The sequence below is a fragment of the Acomys russatus genome, chromosome 6 (genome assembly GCF_903995435.1).
Source record: "Acomys russatus chromosome 6, mAcoRus1.1, whole genome shotgun sequence".
In the NCBI taxonomy this organism is placed as follows: domain Eukaryota; kingdom Metazoa; phylum Chordata; class Mammalia; order Rodentia; family Muridae; genus Acomys; species Acomys russatus.
This window is the reverse complement of record NC_067142.1, coordinates 52887930-52914839: the sequence shown is the minus strand read 5'-3', so window position 1 is coordinate 52914839 and position 26910 is coordinate 52887930. Positions and strand designations below refer to the sequence as shown.

At 43.9% G+C, this 26910-nt stretch overlaps 1 protein-coding gene across 1 annotated transcript; it reads left to right on the top strand.

Moving 5' to 3' along the window:
* The first annotated feature begins 247 nt into the window (after window positions 1-247).
* Soat1 (sterol O-acyltransferase 1) lies at window positions 248-22238 on the top strand. The gene is made up of 15 exons (XM_051148328.1): window positions 248-313; window positions 476-553; window positions 7158-7309; window positions 7752-7811; window positions 8502-8609; window positions 9972-10254; window positions 11380-11458; window positions 12240-12321; window positions 12714-12759; window positions 14172-14301; window positions 16712-16809; window positions 18282-18380; window positions 20094-20229; window positions 20738-20883; window positions 21889-22238. The coding sequence occupies exons 1-15, from the start codon at window positions 248-250 to the stop codon at window positions 21943-21945; spliced, it is 1620 nt and encodes a 539-aa protein (XP_051004285.1). The 3' UTR covers window positions 21946-22238.
* The last annotated feature ends 4672 nt before the right edge of the window (window positions 22239-26910 follow it).

Genomic DNA, 26910 nt, shown 5'->3' with positions numbered 1-26910 from the left:
ATTAATGTGTGTGTATGTGTGCACATGTGAGTGCAGGTGCCCTGGGAGGCTAGGAGAGGTGTTGCATGCCCTGGAGAAAGGGGCGGGGAGGGGGCGGGGGGAGGGTTTGTACAGCCTGACTGGAGTGCTGGGAACAGCCTCGGGTCCTTTGCAAGAGCAGCGGGCACTCTTAACCACTCCAGCCCCAGCAATGAACCGTAAAAGAAAGAAAGGGTTTTTCAATCTTAATATCTTACTCAGTTTCCCCATGGTCTCAAGTGAAGATCTGTTCTGGGGCCCACTCTCTCACATTGCCAGCACTGGACCCATCACTGTATGTGCAATCTCCCTGGATTGCTCCTGCTTCTTTTTGAAGGACCCAGCTGTGTTTTGTATCATGATGCATGCATCCATCTTTATATTTGCTTGCTTTCGACTTCATGTTTTTTACTGCTGCTCGGTACTCAACTTATAAAGCTCGGTTTTAAACACTCAGTTGTTTTTCTCTTCCTTAGGTCACATCACCATGAAACAACTGATAGCCAAGAAGAGGCTTTTGGCAGCAGAGGCGGAGGTACGTGTCGTCCCCCCCCCCCCCCCCTCCCCGAAGCAGGAACATGGACGGGGCTTTAAGTAAAGAGACATTTTAAATAGTCTTCATTTATTTAGCTAGGCTTCGTTTTATTTTTTTAAAAACAGGTTCTCCTGTAGCCCGGTACTGACCCGATCCTCACATCTGCTCTTTATTTTGTTACTGTTAGTGTGTGTATGTGTTGGCCACATATATGGAGGTCAGACAGCAACCTGACGGGTCAATTGTTTCTTTTCCGATGTGGGTCCCAGAGACTGAACTCAGGTTGCCAGGCTTGGTCGCAAGCACCTTTACCAGCTGAGCCAGCTCTCTGGCCTCGCCCCATTTGTGTCTTTAGTTTTTTTTTTTTGTTTGTTTTTTGTTTTTTGTTTTTTGAGACTCCCTGTCTAATCCAGGCTGGCTTGGAACTGTGGCGCCTCCTGCCTCCATCTCTCCAGTGCTGGCATTAATAGTGCCCGCCGCCTCGTCCTGCTTGATAAAGAAGTATTTGCCTTTCTTGTAAGTTGACACCATGCTATGAACGGGAATGATAAGATCTGTCACCTTGTCATCCGCCCATCTGGGTCATCATCTAGCTTTTTACGAGCAAATCCGTGAGCAGCTGGTGTGTGTGTGTGTGCGCGTGCGCGCGCTTGTGAAAATACCTGCCGTGCTTCTTGCTCTATCTGCATCTTTTAACTGTTCTGAATCTAGAATCTAGTTACCTGTCAGGGAAACAGAAATGATTTTAAATACTAGTGTGGAGCCATTTTAAACAGGGGCAGGCTGTCCCCATGAACCATAGAGGCTCAGCAGTGCCTTTAAATTTTTTAAAAAGATATGATTGTAATTTGACTGTGGTAAACTTTTCCCTTTTCCAATGAGATCAGCGTCAAAGCTCACTGAGAAAGTTGAAGATCACTTGGTGTCTAGTGACCTGTTCTAGTTTCCCAGTTACCTTTCAAGGCCACAAAGTGATATTTCCCTCCCTTTTCATTTGTTTGCAACACAGCCCTCTTGAGCCTCGGATGATACTATCACTGGCAATGTTAGTACCAGAGCCTATTTGCTTAACGTTGATAGGTTATTCTACACACAGCCTTCTCCTAGTCAGTGGTTCTCAGCCTTCCCGACGCGACCCTTCCGCATAGTCCCTCACGTTGTGGGGACCGCAACCATAACATTATCTATTTGCTACTTCATAACTGGAATTTTGCCGATGTTACGAATTATAACATAAATATCTGACATGTGATTACCGGGCAACTCCTGTTTCCCTCAGTATTTACAAACGTATGATAAAAGATTTCTATAAGCGGAGGAAAAGCTCAAGTGGAAGGAACTTTTTTATACAGATCTACAAATCCACTGGAGAAAGAATGAGGAAAGGGAAGTAGATTTGAGGGAGAGGGGGGTTGCAGGAGGGGCACAGAATTGGGGAAAGTTACACAGATCCAAGTTAACTTTTTGGGCTTGATTTTGTTATTTTGGGACAAGCTCTTGCTATGTATGTAGCCCAGGCTGGCCTTGAACTCGAAACAGTTCCCCCTGCCTCAGCCTCAGAGTGCTGAAATTACTAGTCTGAACTACCATGCCCATCTAAAACTTGTAATCCCAGCACTCACTAGGCCCAAGCATTTCAAGTTCAAGGTTAGCCTGGGCTACATAGTAAAACCTTGTCTTTAATAATACTAAACACACTAACAAAAAACATTTGCAAGATAAAGATGAATTGGCTGTTTAAGTGGAAAATTAAGGTGGATAAGTATGTTTTGGCCTAGTGTGGGCTGATTAAAATGAGAATATTGTAGACTAAATTGGGTGATTTTTGACATAAGGTCTCCATCTCAGGTGAGCCTTAAGTTCTGTAGCCAAGGATGACTTTATGAATGCAGAAATGTCAGGCTGACAAAATCCTGTGTGGTTTGTGCTGTGCTGAGAGCAGACCCCAGGCCTCCTGAATGTTAGGCGAGCATTCCATCAGCAGATCTGCATCCACAGATGCTCTCTGCCCACTCTTACTTTTTGAAACAGAAGCTCAAACTGTTAGCCTAGGCTGGTCTCAACCAGGAAGCAGTGTCCTGTACCACTGTGCCAGCTCACAGCACCCTGTCTGCTTTCAGACAAAATGCTGTGGTTGACTTAACCTGAACAAGGCCTTCCTTCTTATTAGATTACCTGTCATGTTCAGGCTACATGTGTACATTGACTTTTTAATTTTTTTAGATAGAGTCCTTCGATGTAGCTCTGGTTCTGGAACTTTCTTTGTAAACCAGGTTAGTCTCAGATTCACAGAGATCTACCTACTTACCTACGCCTGCCTCCCATACACATTGATATTTCATTGTTTTTGTTTGTTTGTTTGTTTTTCTCCCAGAAATCCCGTTTGGTACTGATCGTGTATCTAGAAAATATTTCAGATAATGTTTGGTGGAGGGCGATATAGTGTAAGGAAGTCTGAGGTTGTGTGACCCAGGTTTTCCCAAGTCTACAGCTGACAAGTTTTGGGATTTTGCACACACCACTTCTTTTTGTTTGTTTGTTTGTTTTGTTTTGTTTTGTTTTTTCGAGACAGGGTTTCTCTGTGTAGCCTTGGCTGTCAGCAGCTGTCCGCCCAGAGCCCAGCCCTTCCTGTCTGCCCAGAGCCCCGCCCTTCCTGCTCCTTGTGCTGTTCGTTTTGCCTGGAAGGGTCGGGTTTCTGTTCTGAGCCACTGAGAGGGTGAAGGGCTGTCTGCGCTGAGCCAGGCACTGAGTCAGGAGCTGAACAATCCGCAGACTATTAGCGGCCTTGTGGAGTCAGCATAAACTTTCTTAAAGCCGTCTTTGAAGAATTTGTGATTAAAGCCTGTGGATTTTTGAGGTGCTAAAACGCTGGGCTCTGATTGGCTTGCTCTGTGCTTCTTCTCCCAGCCTACTTGAACGTTTCCCAGCCTTTGAAAGAGTTGTTTTATTCATCCACAACTCTGCTCTTGTCTCATTTCCGTACTCAGTCCATTGTAGCTTCTTTCTGGAGGAGCTGCTCTCTGAGTTGTGGATCTGAGCAAGTTTGTAAGTCTGTGCCTAAGACGTCAGTGCATCCTGCTCATCCCTGAGCTTTTACCGTGTAGGTTCCTAACCACAGACCTTAGTTGTTCCCCCTTGGTGGACTCTTTCCGGTGATTTGAGTCAGCTGCGTGTTTAAAATAGACGGTTCACTTGAGCTTCAGAATACAGTACATTTGTTTGCTGGGTTTCTGTTCGTTTGCTGTTTATCTAAACACCTACCTTCCTTTTCTAGTCAGCTTCTTTCTTCTCCTTCCGCATCTGCCCATCCCTCCGGGTCCATTGGCTGAGTGAAATTAACAGAGTAGATGCAGGTTCGAGAGACTGTCAGTGGTAAAGCCCCTTCCAACGCTGTGTCACTTGAGGTCACTTCACTCGGGCGTTACCCGGATTTACTGTGCTCACTTTTTGAATTCTAAATAAGCAGTTTTATGTGCTTGGAGAACTTGGAAGGTAGAAGGCCCCCTCTGTTAGCTGTTTTTCTCTTCCCTCTCACACAGGGAGTAACAGTGTAAGTAGTCGCTTGTGGCCTCTCTGTGAGGATTTTTGAAAGGAGTTTAAAGAAACTGTGGTCGCCACAAAGGCAGTTTTCCTGAGTCCCACTGGCAGCAGCTTCTGTTGTCTTTAATTCCTCAGAGAAAGAAAGACATCAAGACACGAGCATTAGGCTCTAATTATAAAGCTGTGTGTAAGCTACATTTAAGTGGTTACCTTGGATTCCTGAAGTACCCACTTCCAAATTTGAGCTCAGGGAAACTAAAAGGGAGTTAATCCTTGTTGGAGTGCTTTGTGTGCCTTTTGGGGTATCAGGGAAAACTGGAATCCTTCTGCGTTACACTGGCCGTCACCATTACTGCCTGTAAGTTCCCGTCTCATAGTGTCCCTGTTGTCCTGTTACTCAGGGTTGGCCTTTCTGTGCCACACTGTGTTTTTCCTCATTGTCGGACGAATACAAAAGTTCTACATCTGTTGGCAGGTAGTGGATTGTGTATGTGTGTGTATGTGGTATGAATGTGCAATGTGTATGTGGGACATTGATATGCTACAGTGCACACCTGGAGGTCAGAGGAGTCCATGTTCTCTCTCTCCCCAGGGTTCAGGGGAGTGAGACTTGGGTTGTCAGGCTTGCACTGGGAGCTCTTTCACCTGCTGAGCCCTCTTGGTGACTGCCTGTCCCACCTTTTAACTTAAGAAGGCAATTAGCGCAAAGACCTGGCATTGTCAGTTTTTACCGACATTTATATAGCACGCTTTACCAAGCCCCCATGCTTTTATTGCCTTGACTTGATACTGGGGTGTGTTACGCATGAGGAATGCTGGCAAAGAACAGTGGCTTGGAAACCTTTACCAGGTCTCAAGAGCTCAGCCCCACCCCTGCCTCTGCCTCCCCCACCCCACAGTGCCCCCCCCCACCGCGCCCCACCAGATAGGGTGTCTGTGTAGCCTTGGTTGTCCTGGACCCACTCTGTAGACCAGGCTGGCCTCGAACTCACAGCGATCCTCCTGCCTCAGGCTTTTCTTTTAGTGCTGGGTAAATAAATGATCAAGGCTTGATTCCAAGTACAAGGAGTGCTGAGGCCTTACATGGCCTGTCCCCTTCTCCCGTTTCTGACTGCAGCTCTTACCACTTTCCTGTTTCAACACTGAAGAACTCCATCCCTGTTATTTGTAGACTTAACAAGGCCGTTGTCATGCTGTAAATTCCACAAGGACAGGGTCCTGGGCTTGTGCGTTATTTATTGCCTCTAGTACCCCAGACTGCCCAGAATTTGTCCTAGCCCTGGGCGGGATCGAAGCATTCTGCCGCCCCTTCTTGGTCAGTATTCTTCCACAAGTCAAAGCATTTTACTCTTTGAAACATTTTCTTTTAAGGCCTTATGTGGGGTGGTGCCTGACTTTAATCCCTGCGCTTGGGAGGCAGAGGCAGGTCTTGTATCATCTGTGAGAATATGTTAACATATTGTCACTGTCCTTCATGTAATTACATGAATAGAAATTTTTAGGCTTTATTTTTTATGTTATTTATTTATTTCCATTTATTCTTTTTTTTTTTTTTTTTTTTCTCTCTAGGCAGGGTCTCACTAGAATAGCTTAAGTTATTTTAAAGCTCACTGTCTAGCTCAGGCTGGTCTCAAACTCATTGCATTTTATAACCTGAAAAATACATATATTATAATATAAAAATATATTCAAAGGCTAGAAGTTTTTGTCTTAAAATGTTAAGAACAGCTGGGGGCCCAAAACAATAACAATTGTATATACTTTTTTTCTTTTTAAAATATATTTTATTAATTTATTCATATTAAACCTCAATGGTCATCCCATCCCTTGTATCCTCCCATTCTTCCCTCCCTCCCATTTTCCCCTTACTCCCCTCCCCTATGACTGTGACTGAGGGGGACCTCCTCCCCCTGTATGTGCTCATAGGGTATCAAGTCTCTTCTTGTTTGTTTGTTGTTGTTGTTGTTGGGGGTTTTTTTGTTTTTGTTTTTTGTTTTTTTTTTAAGACAGAGAATCTTCCTGCTTTTGTTTCCTAAGAGTTGGGATTACATGTATGCACCACTTCACATGGTTCTACATATCTATTTATGTTTTATGATTAGCTAAGTACGGTTACGGAGGTAAGAATGGATACATATGAACATAGATATAATACAGAATGACATGCTTTAACATGCAAGTTGTGGGGGCTGGAAAGATGGCTCAGTGGTTAAGAGCACTTGCTCTTTGGTTCCCAGCCACCCACATGGTAGTTCACAACCGTCCAAAGCTTAGTTCCAGGAGATCCGATGCCCTCTTTTGACCTCCTCAGAGACTAGGCACGCGCATAGTGTACGTATATACACACATTGAGAACACAAAATAAGATGACTCTTTTTAAAAAGCTGTTCAGAATATACATTGTGGGAACTTGAGAGCAATGGGATGTCTTTAGGGGGAAAAACTCATGGTAATTACATAATATAGATGTAATGCATTGATATTTATTTTCTAAATAAAAGTATTACAAGAATTGTTTCATTTGCATGGTGTGTGTGTGTGTGTGTGTGTGTGTGTGTGTGTGTCTCGCCTCACACTTGGCTCTGCCTGCCTCCACCTCTCATTTAGACCCTCGGGTACCTTTGATGTTAGTGTCCTTTGTTAACTTACTGGGTAGTTTCCTTTGGGATCCTTTTAGGGGATTTAGGGCATATTGTGAGGCATGGTGCTGTGTGACTCATCCCAGCACTTTGGACATGGAAGCTGGAAGACCAAGGTCAGCTTTTTGTGTACATAGCAACTTTGAGGCCAGCTGGGCTACATGAGATCCTGTCTGGGGGTGGGAGGGAGCAGAAAAAGAGGGCCTACACTGCTAATGGGGTATACATTCTTACTGTGTTTTCAGTGCCATGTCTGAAACCACGAGTCACCTATAGAGACTATTTCTTCTGCTTTTACTCCCTGAGCTTCCTTGTTTGGTGTGGCTCTCTAGTGAACCAGCTCTGCTTAAGGAGCCTTTTTAGAGAAACGTTAATGACCCACGAGCATGTGCTGACATTCTCCTTTGTTTGTTTTAAAACTTCAGGAACTGAAGCCGCTGTTTCTGAAGGAAGTTGGCTATCACTTTGATGACTTTGTGACGAATCTCATTGAGAAGTCTGCGTCTCTGGACAATGGTGGCTGTGCACTCACAACCTTCTCCATTATTGAAGAAATGAAAAAGAACCACCGAGCCAAGTGAGTATGTGACCTCTATAAACACATGCGTGTGCCGCCCTCCCCAAAATAAGTAATTAAATAAAATGTAGAAAGTAAACAAACATCAGGGCAGTGTGGAGGACAGGTCAGTAGCAGTATGCAGTGTGATGGGGACTGTGCATCGCCACGGGCCCCCCGGGACGGGCGGTACTGGGACTAGCTTCCCATGGGGGCTGGAAACGGAAGGTCTGCTGTTTCAGTTAAACGTCTGACATAGCTCCTCCCTAAATAAGTATTCCCGCACCCACATCAGATCACTGTCAGGAGTGGTGAGACAGCATGCATGGTGATATGCATAGTGGCCAGTGAACGTTAGCTAACCAGTACAGTTAATGGTAAGCGATGCACTGTCTTGCTCACAGGATTAAGCTCCTCATCGTGCTTGTCCTACTTAGGTTTTGTTGTATTCTTTTCTTTTCAGAGACCTGAGAGCACCTCCAGAGCAAGGGAAGATTTTTATTGCAAGGCGGTCTCTCTTAGAGTGAGTGATAAAGTGCTTTTGTTAATTATCAAATTGATGGATGAAAAAAAAGCTGTCCTGATTTATAGAATCTCTGCCCTGTTTATGTCTGTCTATCATCTGTCTGTCTGCCTGCCTGTCTGTCTGTCTGTATGTCTGTCTATCTATCTATCATCTGTCCCAAGTCCATAGAAATCATGAACTTTGGTGATGCTTTTGCCTTCCTTCTGGCCTGTCTTCTGGTTCTCTGTCTGGCTTCTCTGGGATAGGAAGACATAAAAACAGCTATCTGTCTTCTGAAAAATTCTTTGACGCTGTGCTACAGAGAATTGGTTATCCAGAGGGTTAGGGCAGAAGCAGTCCGTGGGAGGGGATTTCGGGATTGCTGCCTTCTTAATATGCATGTCTTTCCCACCTCGTTTTCTTTCTTTGTTTTAAGATTTTATTCATTTATATGAGTGTTCTATCTGCATGTACACCTGCACACCAGAGGAGGGCCTTAGAGGGTATAGGTGGTTTTGAGCCACCATGTGGTTGCTGGGAATTGAGCTTAGGACCTCTGGAAGAGCAGGCAGTGCTCTTAACCACTGAGCCATCTCTCCAGCCCAGATTAAGCATCTTGTAAACTGCTTTAATAAGTGTATTTGCTGTGTGATACTTAAAATTAAACATAGGTTATTAATTTATGATTTTCTTGACGTGTATTTCCAGTGAGCTGTTTGAAGTGGACCACATCAGAACAATTTATCACATGTTCATCGCGCTCCTCATCCTCTTTATCCTCAGCACACTCGTGGTGGATTACATTGATGAAGGAAGGTAAGACAAGTGGCCTGGAGGCTGGTGTGAAAAACTGACATTTTTTTTTTTTTTAAAAGATTTATTTATTTATTTTATGTATATGATGGCTCTACTTGTATGTACACCTACATGCCAGAAGAGAGCATCAGATCACATTATAGACGGTTGTGAGCCCCAATATGGTTGCTGGGAATTGAACTCAGGACCTTTGGAAGAGCAGACAGTGCTCTTAATCTCTGAGCCATCTCTCCAGCCCCAAACTGACCGTTCTTATTTGCTGAAAAAAAATAACAAGGCAGTTGACTTGATGATGCCTTTTTTTCTCTCCTAAAAGTAAACAAGTTTCTTTACTCCTCATTATGACTATCATTATTCACTTCTTTTTTAGAAAGTAGTCCAGCTAGGTTCCGACTCACTGTGTCACTGAGGATAATCTTGAATTCCTGATTTTCTCTCCTCCCCCTCCTTAGTGCTGGGCTGACAAGTCTGCACCACCTCCGCAGTCAGAACTGAAGCACTCTATCAACTGAGCTCTACCCCACACTCTTAGAGCGCTTTCTCTACTATACGTGGTTGTGCACGGCCATTTTTGTGCAAGTGGATAACGGTCACTGAGCTTACTTTCCCCATACGGCACTTGCCCCGCCCCCACTCCCTCCTCTTAGTTCCCTTTGTTTCCCAGTTTGCCTCCACTTTCGTGTCACCTATACATACAAGACCCTGTATGTCTATAAAGTCCAGGACCCACAAATGATAGAAAACATGTACTATTTATTTCCCTGAGGCTGGCTTAATTCCCTTAATAAGATTATTTCCAGTTGTACCCGTTTTCCTGTAAGTGATACAACTTCATTCTTTAGTCTGAAAAAGTTCCATTGTGTATATAAACCACGTTTTTCTTATGTATCCTCCATTGATGGGCATTTAGGTTGGTTCAATAATCTAGCTGTTGTGAACAGTGCTATAAGAAGAAACACATGTGGGGGCTGGAGAGATGGCTCAGCAGTTAAGAGCACTGACTGTTCTTCCAGAGGTCTTGAGTTCAATTCCCAGCAACCACATGGTGGCTCACAATCATCTATAATGTGATCATCAGATTCCTTCCTCTGGCCTGCAGATGTACATGTATATATAATAATAAATGAATCTTTAAAAAAAAAAAAAAAGAAACACATGTGACATTTGATGTGTTAATGTTGTAGTATTTTGAAAGCTCTGCTGTGTGTGTGTGTGCGTGTGTGTGTGTGTGTGTGTGTGTGTGTGTGTGTGTGTGTGTGTGTATGAGAGAGAGAGAGAGAGAAGGAAAGAAAGAGAGAGAGAGAATATTTTGAGTTCTTTAAATTCACTGCATCTCAGAGGTTCACTTCTTTTCTTTTCCAGGCTGGTGCTTGAGTTCAATCTCCTGGCCTATGCTTTTGGCAAACTTCCTACTGTTATTTGGACATGGTGGGCCATGTTCCTGTCTACACTTTCGATCCCTTATTTCCTGTTCCAACGCTGGGCCCACGGCTACAGCAAGAGTTCTCATCCGCTCATCTATTCCTTTATCCACGGGTTTTTCTTCTTAGTCTTTCAGCTTGGAATTCTAGGTTTTATGCCGACCTATGTTGTCTTAGCGTATACACTGCCACCGGCCTCCAGGTTCATCGTTATACTTGAACAGGTAAGGGCTTCCTTGAGTGTTATGTTATGGGTAGTTATGGGTAGTAATGACCTAACAGTGATGGTGTCACTAACTGATGCTAGTGCTGGGATCGTGTGCATAGGTGGCTCAGTAGCACACGTGCATCAACTTTAAGTCCTGATTTTCTTGCCACCTGCTCCCAAATCCTGGGCTTGCAGGCGTGCGGCACCACGCCTAGCTTTAGATCTGAAGTGTTTAACGAGGTAATGTTTAAAAAAAATATTCATTCTACTTCATTTATCTGGACCTGAAATAAGTCATATTGAACTTTTTATTTGTTTTGTTTGTTTGTTTGCTTCTTTGTTTGTTTGTGAGACAGGGTCTCTCTACATGTCCTGGAACTCTTTCTTCTCTGTAGACCAGAACTCACAGAGATTCACCTGTCTCTGCTGGGATTAAAGGCATGCGCCACCATGCCTGGCTATATTAACCTATTTTGAAATACTTTTTTGTAAAAGCCATTTAGACTATATGTTTGTAGTTGAAAAACTCCGCTTTTGAAGTGCTGAATTCACCAGTGGTCATCTAACTACTCTTGTTAAAAAAAGAGATACTATTTTAAGTTGTTTACACTCCACTGGGAGTTTTCTGGCTTGTTTTGACCAGTGGAAAGGACCATTGGAGACTTGGTGTGAACACTTCCTTTGCGGTCCTGGAGTTGTGTGAGGCAGGAGCTATACCACTGGGCTACTGCATTCAGCTCTTAACAGTGCCCCCCCTGCCCCCCCCCCCCCACAGCATTTCTCTGTGTAGCCTTGGCTGTCCTAGACCAGGCTGGCCTCAAACTCACAGAGATCCTCCTTCCTCTGCCTCCCAAGTACTGGAATTAAAGTCTGTGCTATCACTCCCAGGCCCCTTGGACAAATTTTTAATGACTCATTTTTGTTTTTTTACAAACCTGTAATACTTCTGTTAGGTGCAAAATAATTGGAGTGGTTTGATGTCCTTGTTTGGAAGCTTCCCCACTGCCCCTTTTAAGGCTAACTTGAGTTGGTATATTGCAAATTTAAGCTCTTTTGTGTGATTACTAGTCAGTGGAGATCTGAAGTTACTTACAGGAGACAAGGCAGAGACAGGACGTTCACTTCCTCTCTCTTTTGGCAGATTCGTATGATAATGAAGGCTCACTCTTTTGCCAGAGAGAATGTGCCTCGAGTGCTCAATGCAGCCAAGGAGAAGTCAAGTATGTATCTCTATTGCAGGAAAGACTGTTGATGGGCTGTCCATCCTTTGACGTCCTAGGGTGACACTGCATTCTGTAGAGAGTACAGTTCTCTCTGAGTGCCTGGGATGCATATTGATTTGGAGGACTCATTATTTCCTGACTGCTCTGTTTTGTCCTTTTATCTGCAATGCAGTGAATTTATCTTTAGACTCAGCTTAGCGTTCGTGGAATGTTAATAGCCTCACTCTAACCTGTGTCTGCTTACTCTGCAAATCATTGCTTCCTGCTCTAGAATTTCTATCGTAGTCACAGTAATGGCTTAGAGAGATTGATAGTCCTGGATTTGCATGCATAACAAATCATTTTAGTAGACCAGAAAGAAAAACAGGAGCCAAGAGGTCATGTTCTGGGGTCTTCTCTTTCTTTCTGTCTGCCTTCCTTCCTTCCTCCCTCTCACTTTCCCTCCCTCCCTCCCTTTTCCTTCCTTCCTTCCTTCCTTCCTTCCTTCCTTCCTTCCTTCCTCTCTTTCTTTCTGGTTTGTGTGTGTTTTTATTTTTTGAGACAGGGTTTCTGTATATAGCCATGAGTGTCCTGGAACTCATTCTGTAGATCAGGCTGGCCCAAATTCACAGAGATCCTGCCTCCTCCTCCTCCTGAGTACTCTGTCCACCTCCCCCTGAGTGCTGGGATTAAAGGCCTGCACCACCACCCCAAACCCTATTCTTGTTACATGTGTTGGCTCTTCCAGTTTGCTGGGAGAAGTCAAAGATCTTGTAATCCAGTAGTTTTCCTTTTTTAGGCACAGTTCCAGTACCCACAGTCAACCAGTACCTGTACTTCTTGTTTGCTCCTACGCTTATTTACCGTGACAGCTATCCAAGGTAACCTTGAAATGGGGAGGAAATATGCGGAGCACCAGAGGTGTCCCAGTGAGGGGACAGCTTTGGAGGAGGGCAAGCCATATAGGACTATAGAGAAAATTGAATGCCTTAAGTGGTCATTCTTGTAGGCCAGTTCTACTGAATAAGTCTTGATAGAATTATATAATTTTGTTATGGTTTTGATGTTGAAATGGGGGGGGGAGGGGTTGGAGATGAAATTCGAGGCTTTCAGGCACGCAAAGCACACACTGTCCTGTTACGCTGTTCCTCAAGCCCATAAATGATATTCTGTGTAGAAAAACATTGTTAGATAATTTACATTGTAGATAAGAGGATAAAACCGAAGTAGTGCATTGCTTACTTTAGAAAACCTTTCTTCTCTCTCTTTTTAGGACTCCTGTTGTACGATGGGGTTATGTTGCTATGCAGTTTTTACAGGTAACTTATAAAAAGTGCCTAACCTGTTATTGATTGGTAAATATATATATATTTTATTGTACAAATGGGCTTTTTGCTGGGCAATGATGATGCCGCTATTAATCCCAGCACTCAGAAGGCAGAGAGGCAGGCGGACCTATTAGTTTTAGGCCATCCTGGTCTACAGCGTGAGTTCCAGGACAATCAGAGCTATACAGAGAAACCCTGTCTCAACAATAACAGCAAAAACCAAACCAAAGCAAACAAACAAACAAACAAAATGAAATGGGCTTCTTTTTTTTATTTTAATATATAATTTATTTTATTTTATGTTCATTGCATGTGTGTCTGGGTGAGGGTGTCAGAGTCCCAGAACTGGAGTTACAGACAGTTGTGAGGTGGCATGTAGGAACCTGGGTCCTCTGGAGGAGCAGCCAGTGCTCTCTTCAGCCCTAAAAATCTTTTTGATACAGGGTTTCTCTATTAGGTAGCCCTGGGTATCCTGGACTCACTCTGTAGGTCAAGCTGACCTCAAATTCACAGAGATCCACCTGCCTCTGCCTTTCAGGTGCTTGATTAAAGCTGTGCACCATGATGTCTGCTGTTCTTTCTCTCTCTCCCTCCCCACCACCACCCCCCTCTTAGTGTTGGTTGAGTCAGGGTGGTGGCATCTGCCTTTGATCTTAGCACTTGGGAGGCAGGGGCAGAAGAATCTCTGAGTTCTAATGTCAACTAGGACTGTATAGTGAGGCCCTGTCTCTTAAAAAAAAAAAAAAAGTTGGTAATGTGTGTCAGCAAGCAGTTCAAAAGCTTCCTGTAAAGCTACCCTGATGCAGGGGATGGTATATGCATTGCCAGCATCAAAGGTCATTTTTTTTTTCCATTAAAGGAGAGTATTTAAATTAAAGTAAGTCTCTCTTTCCTTATTTCAGTAAGAACCTAGATAGATTTCCCTTTGCCTTTTCTGCAAGCTTTGAACCCCCCATTTCTTCCTCACTCATTTTGAGAATCATGAATCCCCCAAGTTCCCATCTTAAATTCTGTTTAAGTCAAGCCCTCGGTTGTGGAATGGGCTATCTTGCTCTAGGCTTCATAACCTTGTTCTTAACAGTTGTCTAAAAATGCTATTTGGGTGAGGTGTGCTGGCATGCATCTATAAACCCAGTACTCAGGATGCTGAGGCAGGAGGATTATTGAATTTGAAGTCAGCCTGCGCTACAGCAAGATATGGTCTTCAGTCAATGATTAGGAAAAACCACGGTAGAAATGAAGCTTGAATAATCTCTCTGAAGGAGTGTGGCCATCTTATATACCGGGGCTAAATGAAATATATATGTTGTAAACATTAGTCGAATATGTTTTGTTTTGCGGGAGAAATGCCCGCCCTCTCTCTCTCTTTACCAAGATCTTGTGGTTTTCTTTGCTGTGCTCAGGTTTTCGGTTGCCTGTTTTATGTCTATTACATCTTTGAGAGGCTCTGCGGCCCGCTGTTCCGGAACATCAAACAGGAGCCCTTCAGCGCCCGAGTCTTGGTCCTGTGTGTATTTAACTCCATCTTGCCAGGTAACCCGGGTGCTCATTAACGTGCCCATCCACATACAGCTGGGAAGGACGCAGGGAGCTGCCGTCTGTAGGAACTGCTGGCTCCCTGTGAACTTAGCTGTACGTGTGCCCGTCTACCACCTCTCCATCTGCTCCTGAACGGAAATGGTCTGGTTTCCCTTGTCGCTTAAGTTTGCTTCCTCCACCAGTGGGCAGCCCACATTTCTGTGTGTCTTCCCTTTCCTATTCAGGTCTCTGTAGTCTCTCAGTCTCACCAGGCCATCAAACACCCATTGCTCAGCTCATTACTAACTCTCTGGTGATAAGCCCTGTGGAAGGTTTAGCCATTTCCAGAATGACCTATAGGAGACTCAGGATGCTCCAGCCACATTTTGAAGTCTCAGTTTGCCGCTATTTCTTACCTTTCTGCGTTTCACCACACCTGGTCTCAATGTGCTTTTTTATGGTAACACACAAGTTCCTACTGTGTGACCATGCTGAGGGCTCAGGTGTGAATGATGCAAGCACAATGTTTGTGCACTTCGGGAATCGCACACTTTAGAGCTTCCTTAGCCTTCTTGTCTCTACTTAATAAAGTTTAGTAATGTCACTGTCTCTCGTCTGTTCCTATTACAGGAATAGCTCCCCCTGGGGAACAACTCTGTCACAAACTCCTTGAGAATAAGGATCATATTTTAAGATTTTAAATTTATTTTTGTATTATGGGTATTAGTGTTTGCCTGAGTGTATGTGTTTGCAGTGGCCTCAGAGGCCAGAAGAGGGTGTCCCATCTCCTGGGACTGGAGTCACAGACAGTTGTGAGCTATCATGTGGGATCTGGGAATCGAACCTTGGACCTCCAAAAGAGCAGTCCATGTTCTTAACTACTGAACCATCTTTCTAGCCCCAAGGATCGTATTTTAAAGCCGCTTTTAGTTTATCCTGTACTGTCCAGCAAATACTTTATGAATCCTTTTTCAACAAGTGAACAAAATAAGTGGGCATACAAAAGGTATTTTACAATATAGTGCAATAAGAACAATATAAATATAACATGAGCACACTAGCTCTGTGGGCTTTGTTTCCCATATTAGAGTTGACATCTAACATTGGGCATTGAAAAATATACTCAGCTGGGTGCAGTGGCATAGGCCTTTAATCCCAGGACATAGGAGGCAGAGGTAGAAGGATCTCTGTGAGTTCAAAGCCAGTCTGGTCTACAAAGTGAATCCTGGACAGCCAAGGCTGCACAGAGAAACCCTGTCTCGAAAAACAAAACAAAACAAACAAGCAAGCAAATAAACGAAACAAAAAAAAGAGCCCAACTGTTTTGTTTTGTTTTGTTTTTCTGTTTGTCTCCCCGGTGCTGGGATCAAAGGTGTACACCACCATGCCTGGCCAATCAAGACTTTTTTTTTTAAAGATCTATTTATTATGGATACAGTATTCTGCCTGCATGTACACCTGCATGCCAGAAGTGGGCATCAGATCACATTATAGATGTTTGTGAGGCACCATGTGGTTGTTGGAAATTGAACTCTGAACCTCTGGAAGAGCAGTCTGTGCTCTTAACCTCTGAGGCCATCTCTCTAGCCCTCAACTAAAAAAATTAATTAAAAAATATTCCCTGGACAAAAGTGGTAGGAAGGTTTTCAGATAGAAGGATAGATAGAAAGGCCTGTGGTATCTTGGCATCCCATTGTAGATGGTGGTTATAACACCCAGGGGAGAGTTAAAAGGACTTGGGCACCAAAGTTCAGCTGTATGTCCATGCATTTCTTTAAACCAAGCTGGAGTCATCCACTTTCTGTTAAAATTACATAGAAATAATTTTTAAAGATTTATATATTTGTGTATTTATTTATTTATTATTTATTTATTATGTATACAGTGTTCTGCCTGTATGTAATGCCTGCATGCTAGAGGAGGGTACCAAATCTCATTATAGATGGTTGGGAGACACTTTGTGGTTGCTGGGAATTGAATTCAGGACCTTTGGAAGAACAGCTAGTGCTCTTAACCTCCAAACCATCTCTCCAGCCCTTTTTTTTTTTTTTTTTTTTTTTTTTTTTAAGTTAAAAAGAAATAATTATGCTGGGCGTGGTGGCTCACTCGTTTAATTCTAGCACTTGGGAGGTAGAGGCAGGTGGATCTTTGTGAGTGTGAGGCCAACCTGGTCTATGAAAAAAGTTCCAGGACAGCCAGGGCTACACAGAGAAACCCTGTCTCAAAAAAAACAGATGCAAAAGAAAGAAGGAGGGAAAGAAAAGAACTGCCTACCTTTCCAAAGCATGCTGCATCAGAATGGGTGAGCTGGAGTGCCCGGATGCTTCATGGCGACATCCCAGCTAAACACACGCTCAAGTGCTCACAATGGCTGTCTGTGTGCGCTGCTTGGAGAGGCCCTTCAGACTGTCACTCTTGTTTTCAGGTGTGCTGATGCTGTTCCTTACGTTTTTTGCCTTTTTGCACTGCTGGCTCAATGGCTTTGCTGAGATGATGCGCTTCGGTGACAGGATGTTTTACAAGGTATTGTATACTCGCTCGCGTCTTTTCACATCACGTTTTCTTTCTAATTGTGTGTTTCTCTGTGTAGTTGTGACTGCCCTGGAAAACTATATAGACCGGGCTGGCCTCACAGAGATCCACCTGCCTCTGCCTCCTGAGTGCTGGGATTAAGGGCCCGTGCCACCACGCTTGGTATGTCTAATAAATTTTTAAAAATTACTGGGTGGAGAAATTGGGGCACACATATACCACAGAATTCATGTGTGTTCAAGAGATGGAATTCAGGGTGTCAGCCCTTTGACCTGCTGAGCCATCCTGCCTGCCCTCAAATTTCGTTTTATTTCCATATTGTTAAGTATCAAGTTTTGTTGACTAGTATTACCCTCTTTTTGACACAAGTCCTGTGAGATAATTTTTTTCTTCCGGTCTTTAACAGTGTTAAATCTGGAACTCGGATACATGTGTAGTTGACATAACACTCACACCTGCTCCCTTTAGATAGCAGATGGGAGGCTGAGGCAGGGTGATTACCGGGAATTCCAGGCCAGCCTGAGCTACAGTAGAGTAAAACTTGTCTAGGGCTGTCAGTACTGGCGCACTTGGGAGGTAGAGGCAGGTGGATCTCTGTGAGTTCAAGGCCAGCTTGGTCTACAAAGCAAGTCCAGGACATCCAGGGCTCTATTACACATAAAAACCCTTCAAAGAGCGTATAGTTTTCTGTTGGTGACTATGATGGGGAAATGTTTGTCAGAGGGCACTGTGCCAGTGGCAGCACCAGCGTTTCAGATTGACTGTTGGATTTTATTAAGTGGCCTCCTCAGGTCAGTCTGCTTCAGACTGGTGAGCAGTTCACAAGGGAAATGAATTCCTTCGCTTCTGAGGGTGTTGTTTCTGCTTCCAGCGGTCTTCTTAGGCGTCTGACCATGGCCTTGTCAAGGGCTGTAGTTCTGACTTCTAGTCCACCATTCTTTTCTCAAAGACAGGAAATGCAGATGGCAAACTTTAGATGCCTGATTCTGTTAGTCTTACCTTCAAATTGGGAGCAAGAAATACAAACAGGACCAGGACGTTGGGAGCACCATCTCGCCCCCTTTATACTTCGATGTTGCTGTGGTGCTCTCCTCTCCGTCAGTCGGTTTTCATGTGTGCTAAATTCTCATGTTTACCGACTGCTGTGGTGGCAAACGCTAGATTTAAATTGTAGGTGTTTTCTGTATCTTGCATCTTAGCATGCTTGATAATGAGACAAAAGGCACGCTGAGACTTAGCCTGTGTAGAGCGTCTACATCCGTGAGCACTGCATACTGACTGCCCAGTGCCGTCTCAGATTCTTAGCATTTGTGTGTGGACTAACAATTTTATCATAAAGTGCTCCAGCCTTTATGTCAGGCATGTGTGCACTTCGGAAGTGGCCAGGGAGTTTGCTCTGTGTGTGTGTGTGTGTGTGTGTGTGTGTGTGTGTGTGATTTCATACTTTTTCCTTTTTTCCTCAGGACTGGTGGAACTCTACGTCATACTCCAATTACTACAGGACCTGGAACGTGGTGGTCCATGACTGGCTCTACTACTACGCTTACAAGGACCTCCTCTGGGTAAACAGCAAGACCTAGTTGATGTTATGTAAGAAAGGAGGATGCTGAGGGACCTAAGAGATGGCTCAGTGGTTAAGAGTGCGTGCTGTTCTCCCAGGAAACCTGGCTTCTGGGTTCGGTTCTCAGGCCCCACATTAGGCAGCTTACAGCCACATCTAACTACTATCCCGGGGGATCAGATTCTGGCCCCTGAGCCTGGTCTACAAAGTGAGTCCAGGATGGCCAAGGCTACACAGAGAGACCCTGTCTCGAAAAACCAAAAAAAAAAAAAAAAAAAACAGATTCTGGCCCCTGCACGTACCTGCATGCATGTGGTACATATGAGTATACACATAAAGCCACAAGAAGTGAATCTTTACAAGAAAGTCCAGCACAGTGGCACACACCTCCCAGTACTCGAGAGGCAGAGGCAGGTGGATCTCTCTCTGAGTTCAAGGCCAAGCTGGTCTACATCATAAGTTCCAGGGCAGCCAGAGCTACACAGTAAGGACCTGTCTCAAAACAAACAAACAAACAAACAAACAAACAAACAAAAAAAAAAGCCAGCCATACAGACATGAAAGGATTCTGTGACAGCCAGTGCTGCACAAGCTGGGAAAGGTTGTTTAATAGTCAGTGAAGAAGGGGTTATAGTTTCTTGTCCATTTCCCTAGATCTTTTCATGTAGGCACCTATATGCTGTGAATGGTAGTAGCTGTGAAAACCGTGATATACATTACTAGAACGATAGCATGCCTTCTTTGGACTTCACTGCCTGGCCACAAAATTACAGTTCTTAGAGGCGTAGGAGCTGAAGTGACCTACCTTCCAAGGACCTTTGGGAATCTCATTGCCCACAATTGATCTCCCTTTACTCCTACCTCCACACACTCCATCCTTCACCATCCCCCACTATCTCCCTCTCACTCTCTTTCCCCTCCTCCTCGCGCCCCCCCCCCCCCTTGCCATCCTCCCTTTGTAGACCGGGCAGGCGTGAAATTTCCAGCGATTCCTTCCTCTGCCTACCACACCCACTTTCCTTTGGATTTGTCTCTTTGTTAAGAGTAGATTTGGATTTACATCTCTCTCCATTCAGAGACAGGTTTATGAGAGCCATGCTCTGGAGCATAATATGTTTAGAGTAACTAAGTATTGTCTGTACTTCCGGCTAACGCTAGTGTCTCTGAAAGCAATTTTCATTGTTAAGCAGGAGGGTCATCCACCTCGGTGACTGACCACATCCTAAGGAAAATGGCAGGCAGTGACTCACAGTGAAGTCCCAGGTCTGGCTCAAGCAAATCTCTGGTTTTTAAATCATAGTTTTGGAAAGGGTGCCGGCCCTGGGTTCTGACGATTGAGATTTGAGCCTGGTATGGTTCTGTTAGCATTTGGAAGGTGGAGGCAAAAAGATCCAGAGTTCAAGACTAGCCTGTGGGACATGAAGCCTGGCTAAATAACATTTCTGGAACTTCTCAAAATAGTGCCCCAACTTGGAAACCAAGCGCTGGTTTAGGCAGGACACTTCCTATCCAAACAACATTGAGACGCTCTTGTAATTTTTCTAATGGATTTGGATTAACCTAAAAGGAGTAGGTTGATCTAAGGTTCGGAAAGGCGGATACAACTAAGCAGGGGCCGTTGGCGCATGACAATCCTGTCTCATATTGTCGTTCATACTTCCTGGCGTTTTAAAGCTACTAACTCTTTGATATTTTCTTTTTCTTTGTGCCTTAGTTTTTCTCCAAGAGGTTCAAAACTGCTGCCATGCTGGGTGTCTTCGCCCTGTCCGCTGTTGTGCATGAGTACGCTCTCGCCGTCTGCTTGAGCTATTTCTACCCGGTGCTCTTTGTTCTCTTCATGTTCTTTGGAAGTGAGTGACGCGGCCTGTCGTGGGTACTGGCTCGTACTCCAGAGGCAAAAGCAGGACAGGAAGGAGACTACGAAGTCACTGTAGCAATGCTGGGTGGCAATGCCAGTTCAAGGCAGTTTGCTTAAGCCGATCAGAACGTTGACTTTGAATGATCGTGTGCAGTCGTGTCCATGGGTGTTTTACACACTGGAGGGAGATGGGGGGCCTCTTGGGTACCAATGAGAAACACTGTCACTGTACAGCTCCTGAAAAAACAGGTCCATGCTTGAGTATGTGGAGAGGAGCCCATAAGAATAACTCCATGAAATATGTTTTCCCACTGTTGGCATCCTCCTAAGTAGGGACTGATAAGTGTCAGTAGTTCAGTGTCATTCACTTGTAGGGTAAGTAAGCAGGATAAAGGATGTGGAGGAGTGGCCGGTGCTCACTGCTGGGACTCAGCCACTGCCTGGATTTGGGCCCTCATTCCCCCACGATAACTGCACTCTTGTTCTCTTTCTAACTTCAGTGGCTTTTAACTTCATTGTCAACGACAGTCGGAAAAGGCCAATCTGGAACATTATGATGTGGGTTTCTCTTTTCCTGGGCCATGGAGTCATTCTGTGCTTTTATTCTCAAGAATGGTATGCCCGTCAGCACTGTCCTCTGAAGAACGTGAGTTGCCAGCCCGAGTAGGGTGCCTGTCACCCCTAATGTGAGGGGGTGGGTGGCCTTACAGAGGGTGGTGCAGTAATGGAGAGCAAGGGGAAACAGTGTCAGGCAGCCCTAAGCCTGGGATTGTGTCTTACTTTGTTTTGCTACTCTTTTCTTTTTTCCCTTGTGGTTATGCTCAAGTTTGTTTGTTCCATCTCTCCTGTTTTGGAACTCGCAAAGTCCTTCATCTTGAAGTGGCTCGTGAACTTTAACCTTAGCTAGGGTCATGTGCCTATTCCTTATCCTAGTCCTACACAATTTAAAGTCTAGACTAAAACCTTAAATAAGCTGTCCCAATGCTAAGAGACACAACACCTGTTGACCATTTAATCCATGGCCCATGGAACTGATTGCAGTTTATTGAACTTCAGAAACTATTGCAAAGCTTCGCAGTTGAATTCATTGGTGCTATTGGTAGAAAACATCTCAACATCTTTTGAATCAGGGTGTTTCTTAAGCCTTAAAGGCCAGTGAAATGCTGGGAGTTAGCTTAGAATACAGTATAAGGGCTGGAGAGATGGTTGAGCCCATTAAAAGCACTGGCTGGTCTTTCAGAAGACCAGAGTTCAAGTCCCAGTACCTCCATGGCAGCTCACAACTTTCTGTAACTATAGCCACAGGGGAGCCAATACCCTCACACAGATATTCACGCAGGCAAAACACCGATGCACATAAAAATAAAATAAATGAATTATATATTTATCAGGCATGATGGCGCAGGCCTTTAATCCCAGCACATGGAGGCAGAGGAAGGTGGGTCTCTATGAGTTCAAGGCCAGCCTTGTCTACAGAAGTGAGTCCAGGACAGCCAAGGCTACACAGAGAAACTCTGTCTCAAGAAACTGAGAGAGAGAGGGAGGGAAGGAGAGAGGGAGAGGAAGAACAGTATATAATGTTCAGCCCATAGCTAATCCACACCTGCTGTTGACATAACTAAACAGATCTTCTCTGTTTCTGCCATCCTAGCCTACATTTCTGGATTACGTCCGGCCGCGGTCCTGGACTTGTCGGTACGTGTTCTAGATGCCCTGGCTCTGCCTCCGTCCTTGCCACTGAAGATTGGACATTCTTCTGACTCCGAGCCAGCTGTCAGCAACAGATGCTGAGCGTATCTCTGCCACGTCGTTGACTGCTCTGGCCTTTCCGGATGGCTCACCTGAAGCTGGGTTGTGGGAAGTTCACTTAGTGCTTTTCTTGTTTTGTTTCCTTTTAGAGAGAAAGAAGACCAGTATCTGAGCTAATGGCAGATTTTTGTGGGAAAATCTCAGCTCAAGCCTTGGTAGCTTTATCTGTTTATTTCATTGATTCTATCCAACCAGAGATGAAACATATCTTGGCCATGAATTAGCCAAAACACTAAGCCTCTCTCTGGCTTAGAAGTTTTTCAGGCACACTATTAGGAAGTCTGCAAGTTGACTGTGCAATTAGGGAGAAATAGATTCTGTTATTTCTGGTAGAGGGAGAAAAAATATCTGTTTTCCAAAGATAATCTTGTTATGTATTCTGCTCACATCTTTTGTTGCTGTTCTGGTTTGTTCTGCTTCATGCCTGGGACTAGAACCCAGGGCCTTGCTCAGTGGCAGCGCATGGAACTGCACCCAGTGCCTAAGTTGTATATTCCTGAAAGGTCTGGTCTATTCTTTTTTTTTTTCATTTTCTGTATAAGTTGTGATTTTTTTTGGAAACAATTAGGATTCTCTTACCTTGAACTCAATGCTAGTACAAAATCAAGGGTTAGAAGTAGAAAGGGAAAAACACATTTCCTTTTGAAACTTCAATAGTCATTTTTAAACAGATTCACTGAGCTGTTCATATATCTTAATTATTCTATCATAGAAGTCCTGTGAAAGATTTTAGTACTGTTGGTTTGGTTTCGGTTTATAAAAGGCAGGATCTCGCTATGTAGCCCAGGCTCGTCTTCTTGAACTTGTTATGTAGCCTGGCTGGCCTTGAACCCATGACCTCTTGCCCCTGCATCCCAAGTGCTAGGATCACAGATGACATCACCAAGATTTTTGTTCTTAAAACTTCTTTGAAGTTAACTAGCATACCTTCTTTGGTACAGTTGCTTCAGTGTTTAACAAGCAGTGACTTTCCTCGTGAATTCATACTGGAAGTATTAATCTCACTACTAATAATACTGAAATGGCTACTAAGGGTCCAGAAGCTGGCTTCTGGAGCATCTGCTCAGCCATTATTATACTTTAGCAGTATATTTTTAGATGAAATAAATTACTGTGTGATCATTTTTAAGGACATGTACTCATTATGTGACATTTCCAAGTTCTGAGGTGCCTATTCCTCACCTGGTGTGGCGGGAGGACCTGCTGTGCTTGTGTGCCTGGGTAAGACTGTGTGAGGCTGGTGCATTGGAAGAGTAGCCCAGACCATGTAGCTCAACCTCCTACCCCAAGAAATGAGCCTTACAAGTTGCTTGCACACCTACTGTTCCACAGCACAGCCATTTGAGAAACGTTTTGGTATCCCGGCAGCTGTCCGTACAGTTTTGGGAAGTCTTTTCAGAGTGGTTTTAGACATCTTGTTGAGTCTCACAGGAAGATACATAGAGCCCGTTACAACCACTCTTCATTCGGCCATCCCGTCTCCAGCTTCAGCCCCTGCCTTACTCACCACATCTCTAGGTGAGCTGGGTCTGTCTGAACATCGGCACCACCTTAGCAGACACAGTGTTTGTTTATTTGTTTGTTTCTGTCCCCAAACAATAGTACTCTGTATTGTCACAGAACCATAACCCCTCAACAAGCCTGCTGCAAACAGAGCCTACTGAATTCTGTCATGCGTCTTAAAGATTAAAATGAGCCAGTCACTTGTATGTGTAATGGCATTTTAAATATAAGGAGGGGACAGATTGGCTTGGGACTTGGTCATAAGCCAGTCTTCTGCAGCAAGGGGATGGGACTTCAGGGTGACCCTCTCTGAGGCATCGTATGTGTGCATTTTCAGGAAAGGGCGTTACTCTGTAGCAGTTCTCAAGTTTGCATTTGGTGGACAGATTGAAGCTGCTCCTCTCCCACTCTTTAGACAAGGTCTTTCTCTGCAGCCCAGGCTGGCGTGGGCCTAACATCCTGCTGCCTCAGCCTCCTCAGGTGCCAGAGTTTACAAGCATGTGCTGCCGCACCCGACAAGGCCTTTCATTAGGGATTTGTTTTCTCCCAAGATTTTAGGTGATGATAATGTGTGTAGGACTACAAACTACTTAGAATCCTCAGAGCATCTTAAGAGAACTTCAAAAATCCAGAACCCTTAAAGAGGTGGCCACTTCGGTGAAAGAAGACTGGCTTGGTTGGCAACCATGACCATGTTGGAAAAAGGTGCCTTTTTTCAAACTATCATCTGAACTCTTTAAAAAGAAAATAAAACCAAAACTTCTTGCTCCAAGTAGTCCGTTTATTGTTCCCTGTTGTGCCATGGGTAAAAGTTGTTTTCTGTCGTGAAACTTCTTATCATTTACCAAGTAAGGGATTTATGCTTTCCATAAGAAGTATTAGTGACAATAACTGATTTTAAGTGACCATACAAGAAAACCACTTTATGTACAATATTTCACCTGCATTTATATGTCTCTGTTGGTCATTTATTACCTCAGTACTGGATGTTTTTATTCTCAGTCTCAGAGGGAGAGGGCCAAGTTTAGTTTTTTTGATAGTTGACTAATGTACTAAAATTGTCTGGATAATATTGCTTGCTTCATGTTAAGAGTTTCATTAGAACACCAAGGTTGGGGTTGTTGTTTGTTTTTGAAATAGGGTCTCTCTACATAGCCCTTTCTTGTCCTGGAACTCATGTAGACCATGCTGGCAGAATTTTGTCTGTGGGAGAAAAAAGGACATTTTTGCCCAGTGGCTGTTTTGCCACACTCAAAGCCATCTCCACAAGATTCTTCAATGCTCATCATCTTTGTGGAGGCTGGGTGCTGCCAGGAGTTAACCTGTCTTATTGTCAAAGAATCCTTAAATTAATAAAAACTTTTTTTTTTTTTTCCGAGACAGGGTTTCTCTGTGTAGCCTTGGCCATCCTGGACTCACTTTGTAGACCAGGCTGGCCTTGAACTCACAGCGATCCGCCTGCCTCTGCCTCCCGAGTGCTGGGATTAAAGGCGTGCAGCTCAATAAAAACATTTTTAAATGCCATGTTCTGTAGGTCTCTGAGGTTTCTGTCTGCAGAATCATATCTGCTAAACCTAGCATGTATATTTCTATATTTGACATGACCGTGAATTGATCAACAATGGACTTGCATTACTTAATTATCCTAAACAGCCTGCAATAACACTATCGGAGTATTGGAAGTAAACCATGTATTGAGTTGTATGTGCACAACACCTCAGAGTAGAAATATAATGTGTGAAGAATATTAAATTTGAATTCTATTTTAATGTATAAAAATTAAACTTATTTTGTATCGATGTACAAAATTCTTTATCAATGAATTAAAATTAACTTTGTGAGTAACAAGGCCTTAAGTTGAGGGGTAGAGTCAATAATCTATATTTGGTCCTATCATCCCTACATATCTCTATACTCCCCTTTCTTTCTTCTTTACAACCCCTATCTCCATACCTTTTAGTGACAATATATATCTATAGCCCAAGAAAACAACCCAAAACCTACCCAACCCCCCTTAAGGGAAATGGGGTATCTTTCTCTTAAAGTTTCTTCAGGCTGATCTGGGGCGGAGAATACTTATTTAGGGACCCAAATAAAACTGAGGGGAAAAAAATGGTTAAACAAGCTAGGAATAGTATTTATGGTTCAGTCTCTAAATGTTGAGAAATTTCAGGCTTAATATTAAGTCCTGTGTGGGACAGTCTGAAATGCTGGACCAATTTGGATCAGGAGCCCTCTTTGAAGCTGTCGTTTGCTAATGAGGAACAGCAACCAAAGCACTTGGGGCTGGAACATGAAGGATGCAGGATATCAGCGTCTCAGCATGTTGGAAGAATGAATCCTGTCAGGTCTGATCCAGCGTCAGTGTCCGGTTCTTTAATTCTGAAAGCATAATTTTTCACAAGCATTATACAGTTTTGAAACTAAATGTATGAGGTGTGCTTGGTCTGCAGCTTTTTAATTCATGTAAACCTACTTAAGTTGGCAGTCTCTCTTATCCAGGTCTGTTTTATTTTGACCTCTTTCAAAGATGAAATATAACATCACCATTAACAATGAGCATACAATTTATCATATTGAAATCAAAACAACATTGTATAGTTCTAAATGTCTAGGCTCTGTGGCGCCTGATGTATAGGCCAGGCTGCTACTTGTTTCCTGAGAAAATGCTTCCCGTTTTAGAGACAAGCCAGTTGCCCTGAGCAAAAGAAAAAGGAATTAAGCTTTAAATAAACTTTATATAAAAACTCTTCTTATTTTAGGGTTTATGTATATCATAGGTATCTTATACCTGGCTTTTCACATTTGTTATGAGTGGTTTTGTCTCACCCCTTCTCGACGGGAGGCATGCAGCATGCATGCCTGTCTACCCTTTTAACCTTGGTCGTCACTTTGACCAACAAAATATATTTCTTATACAGTAGGTGTCTTGTACCTGGCTTTTTACCTTTGTTGCGGGTGCTTCTGTCTCTTCCCTTCTCTACGAGGGAGCCATACAGCTTCATGTCTGTCTTCCCATGCAACCTTGGTCTTTACTTTGTCCAACAAAATACATTCCTTAGGCCAATTTACCCTTTGGCACCATATCTCCCATGGACATTCCTGCCTCCGGGGGAAAAAAAGAAAAAAAGTTCTAGGTTATTCCTGGCTACACAACCAGTTGAAGTTGGAAACCAGCCTAGGGTACAAGTGACCTGTCTCTCAAGCCGCATCTCATAAAAGAGACACAAAGTATCTATGCAGGGTAGCTCCTCTTAGTAGGCACAGTGGTATGCCCCACCCCATCCCACACCCCGCGCCGCCAATACCCGGATTGAGAGCCAGTAGGGAGGTGACTACTCCACTGCATGGGCGGTGGATC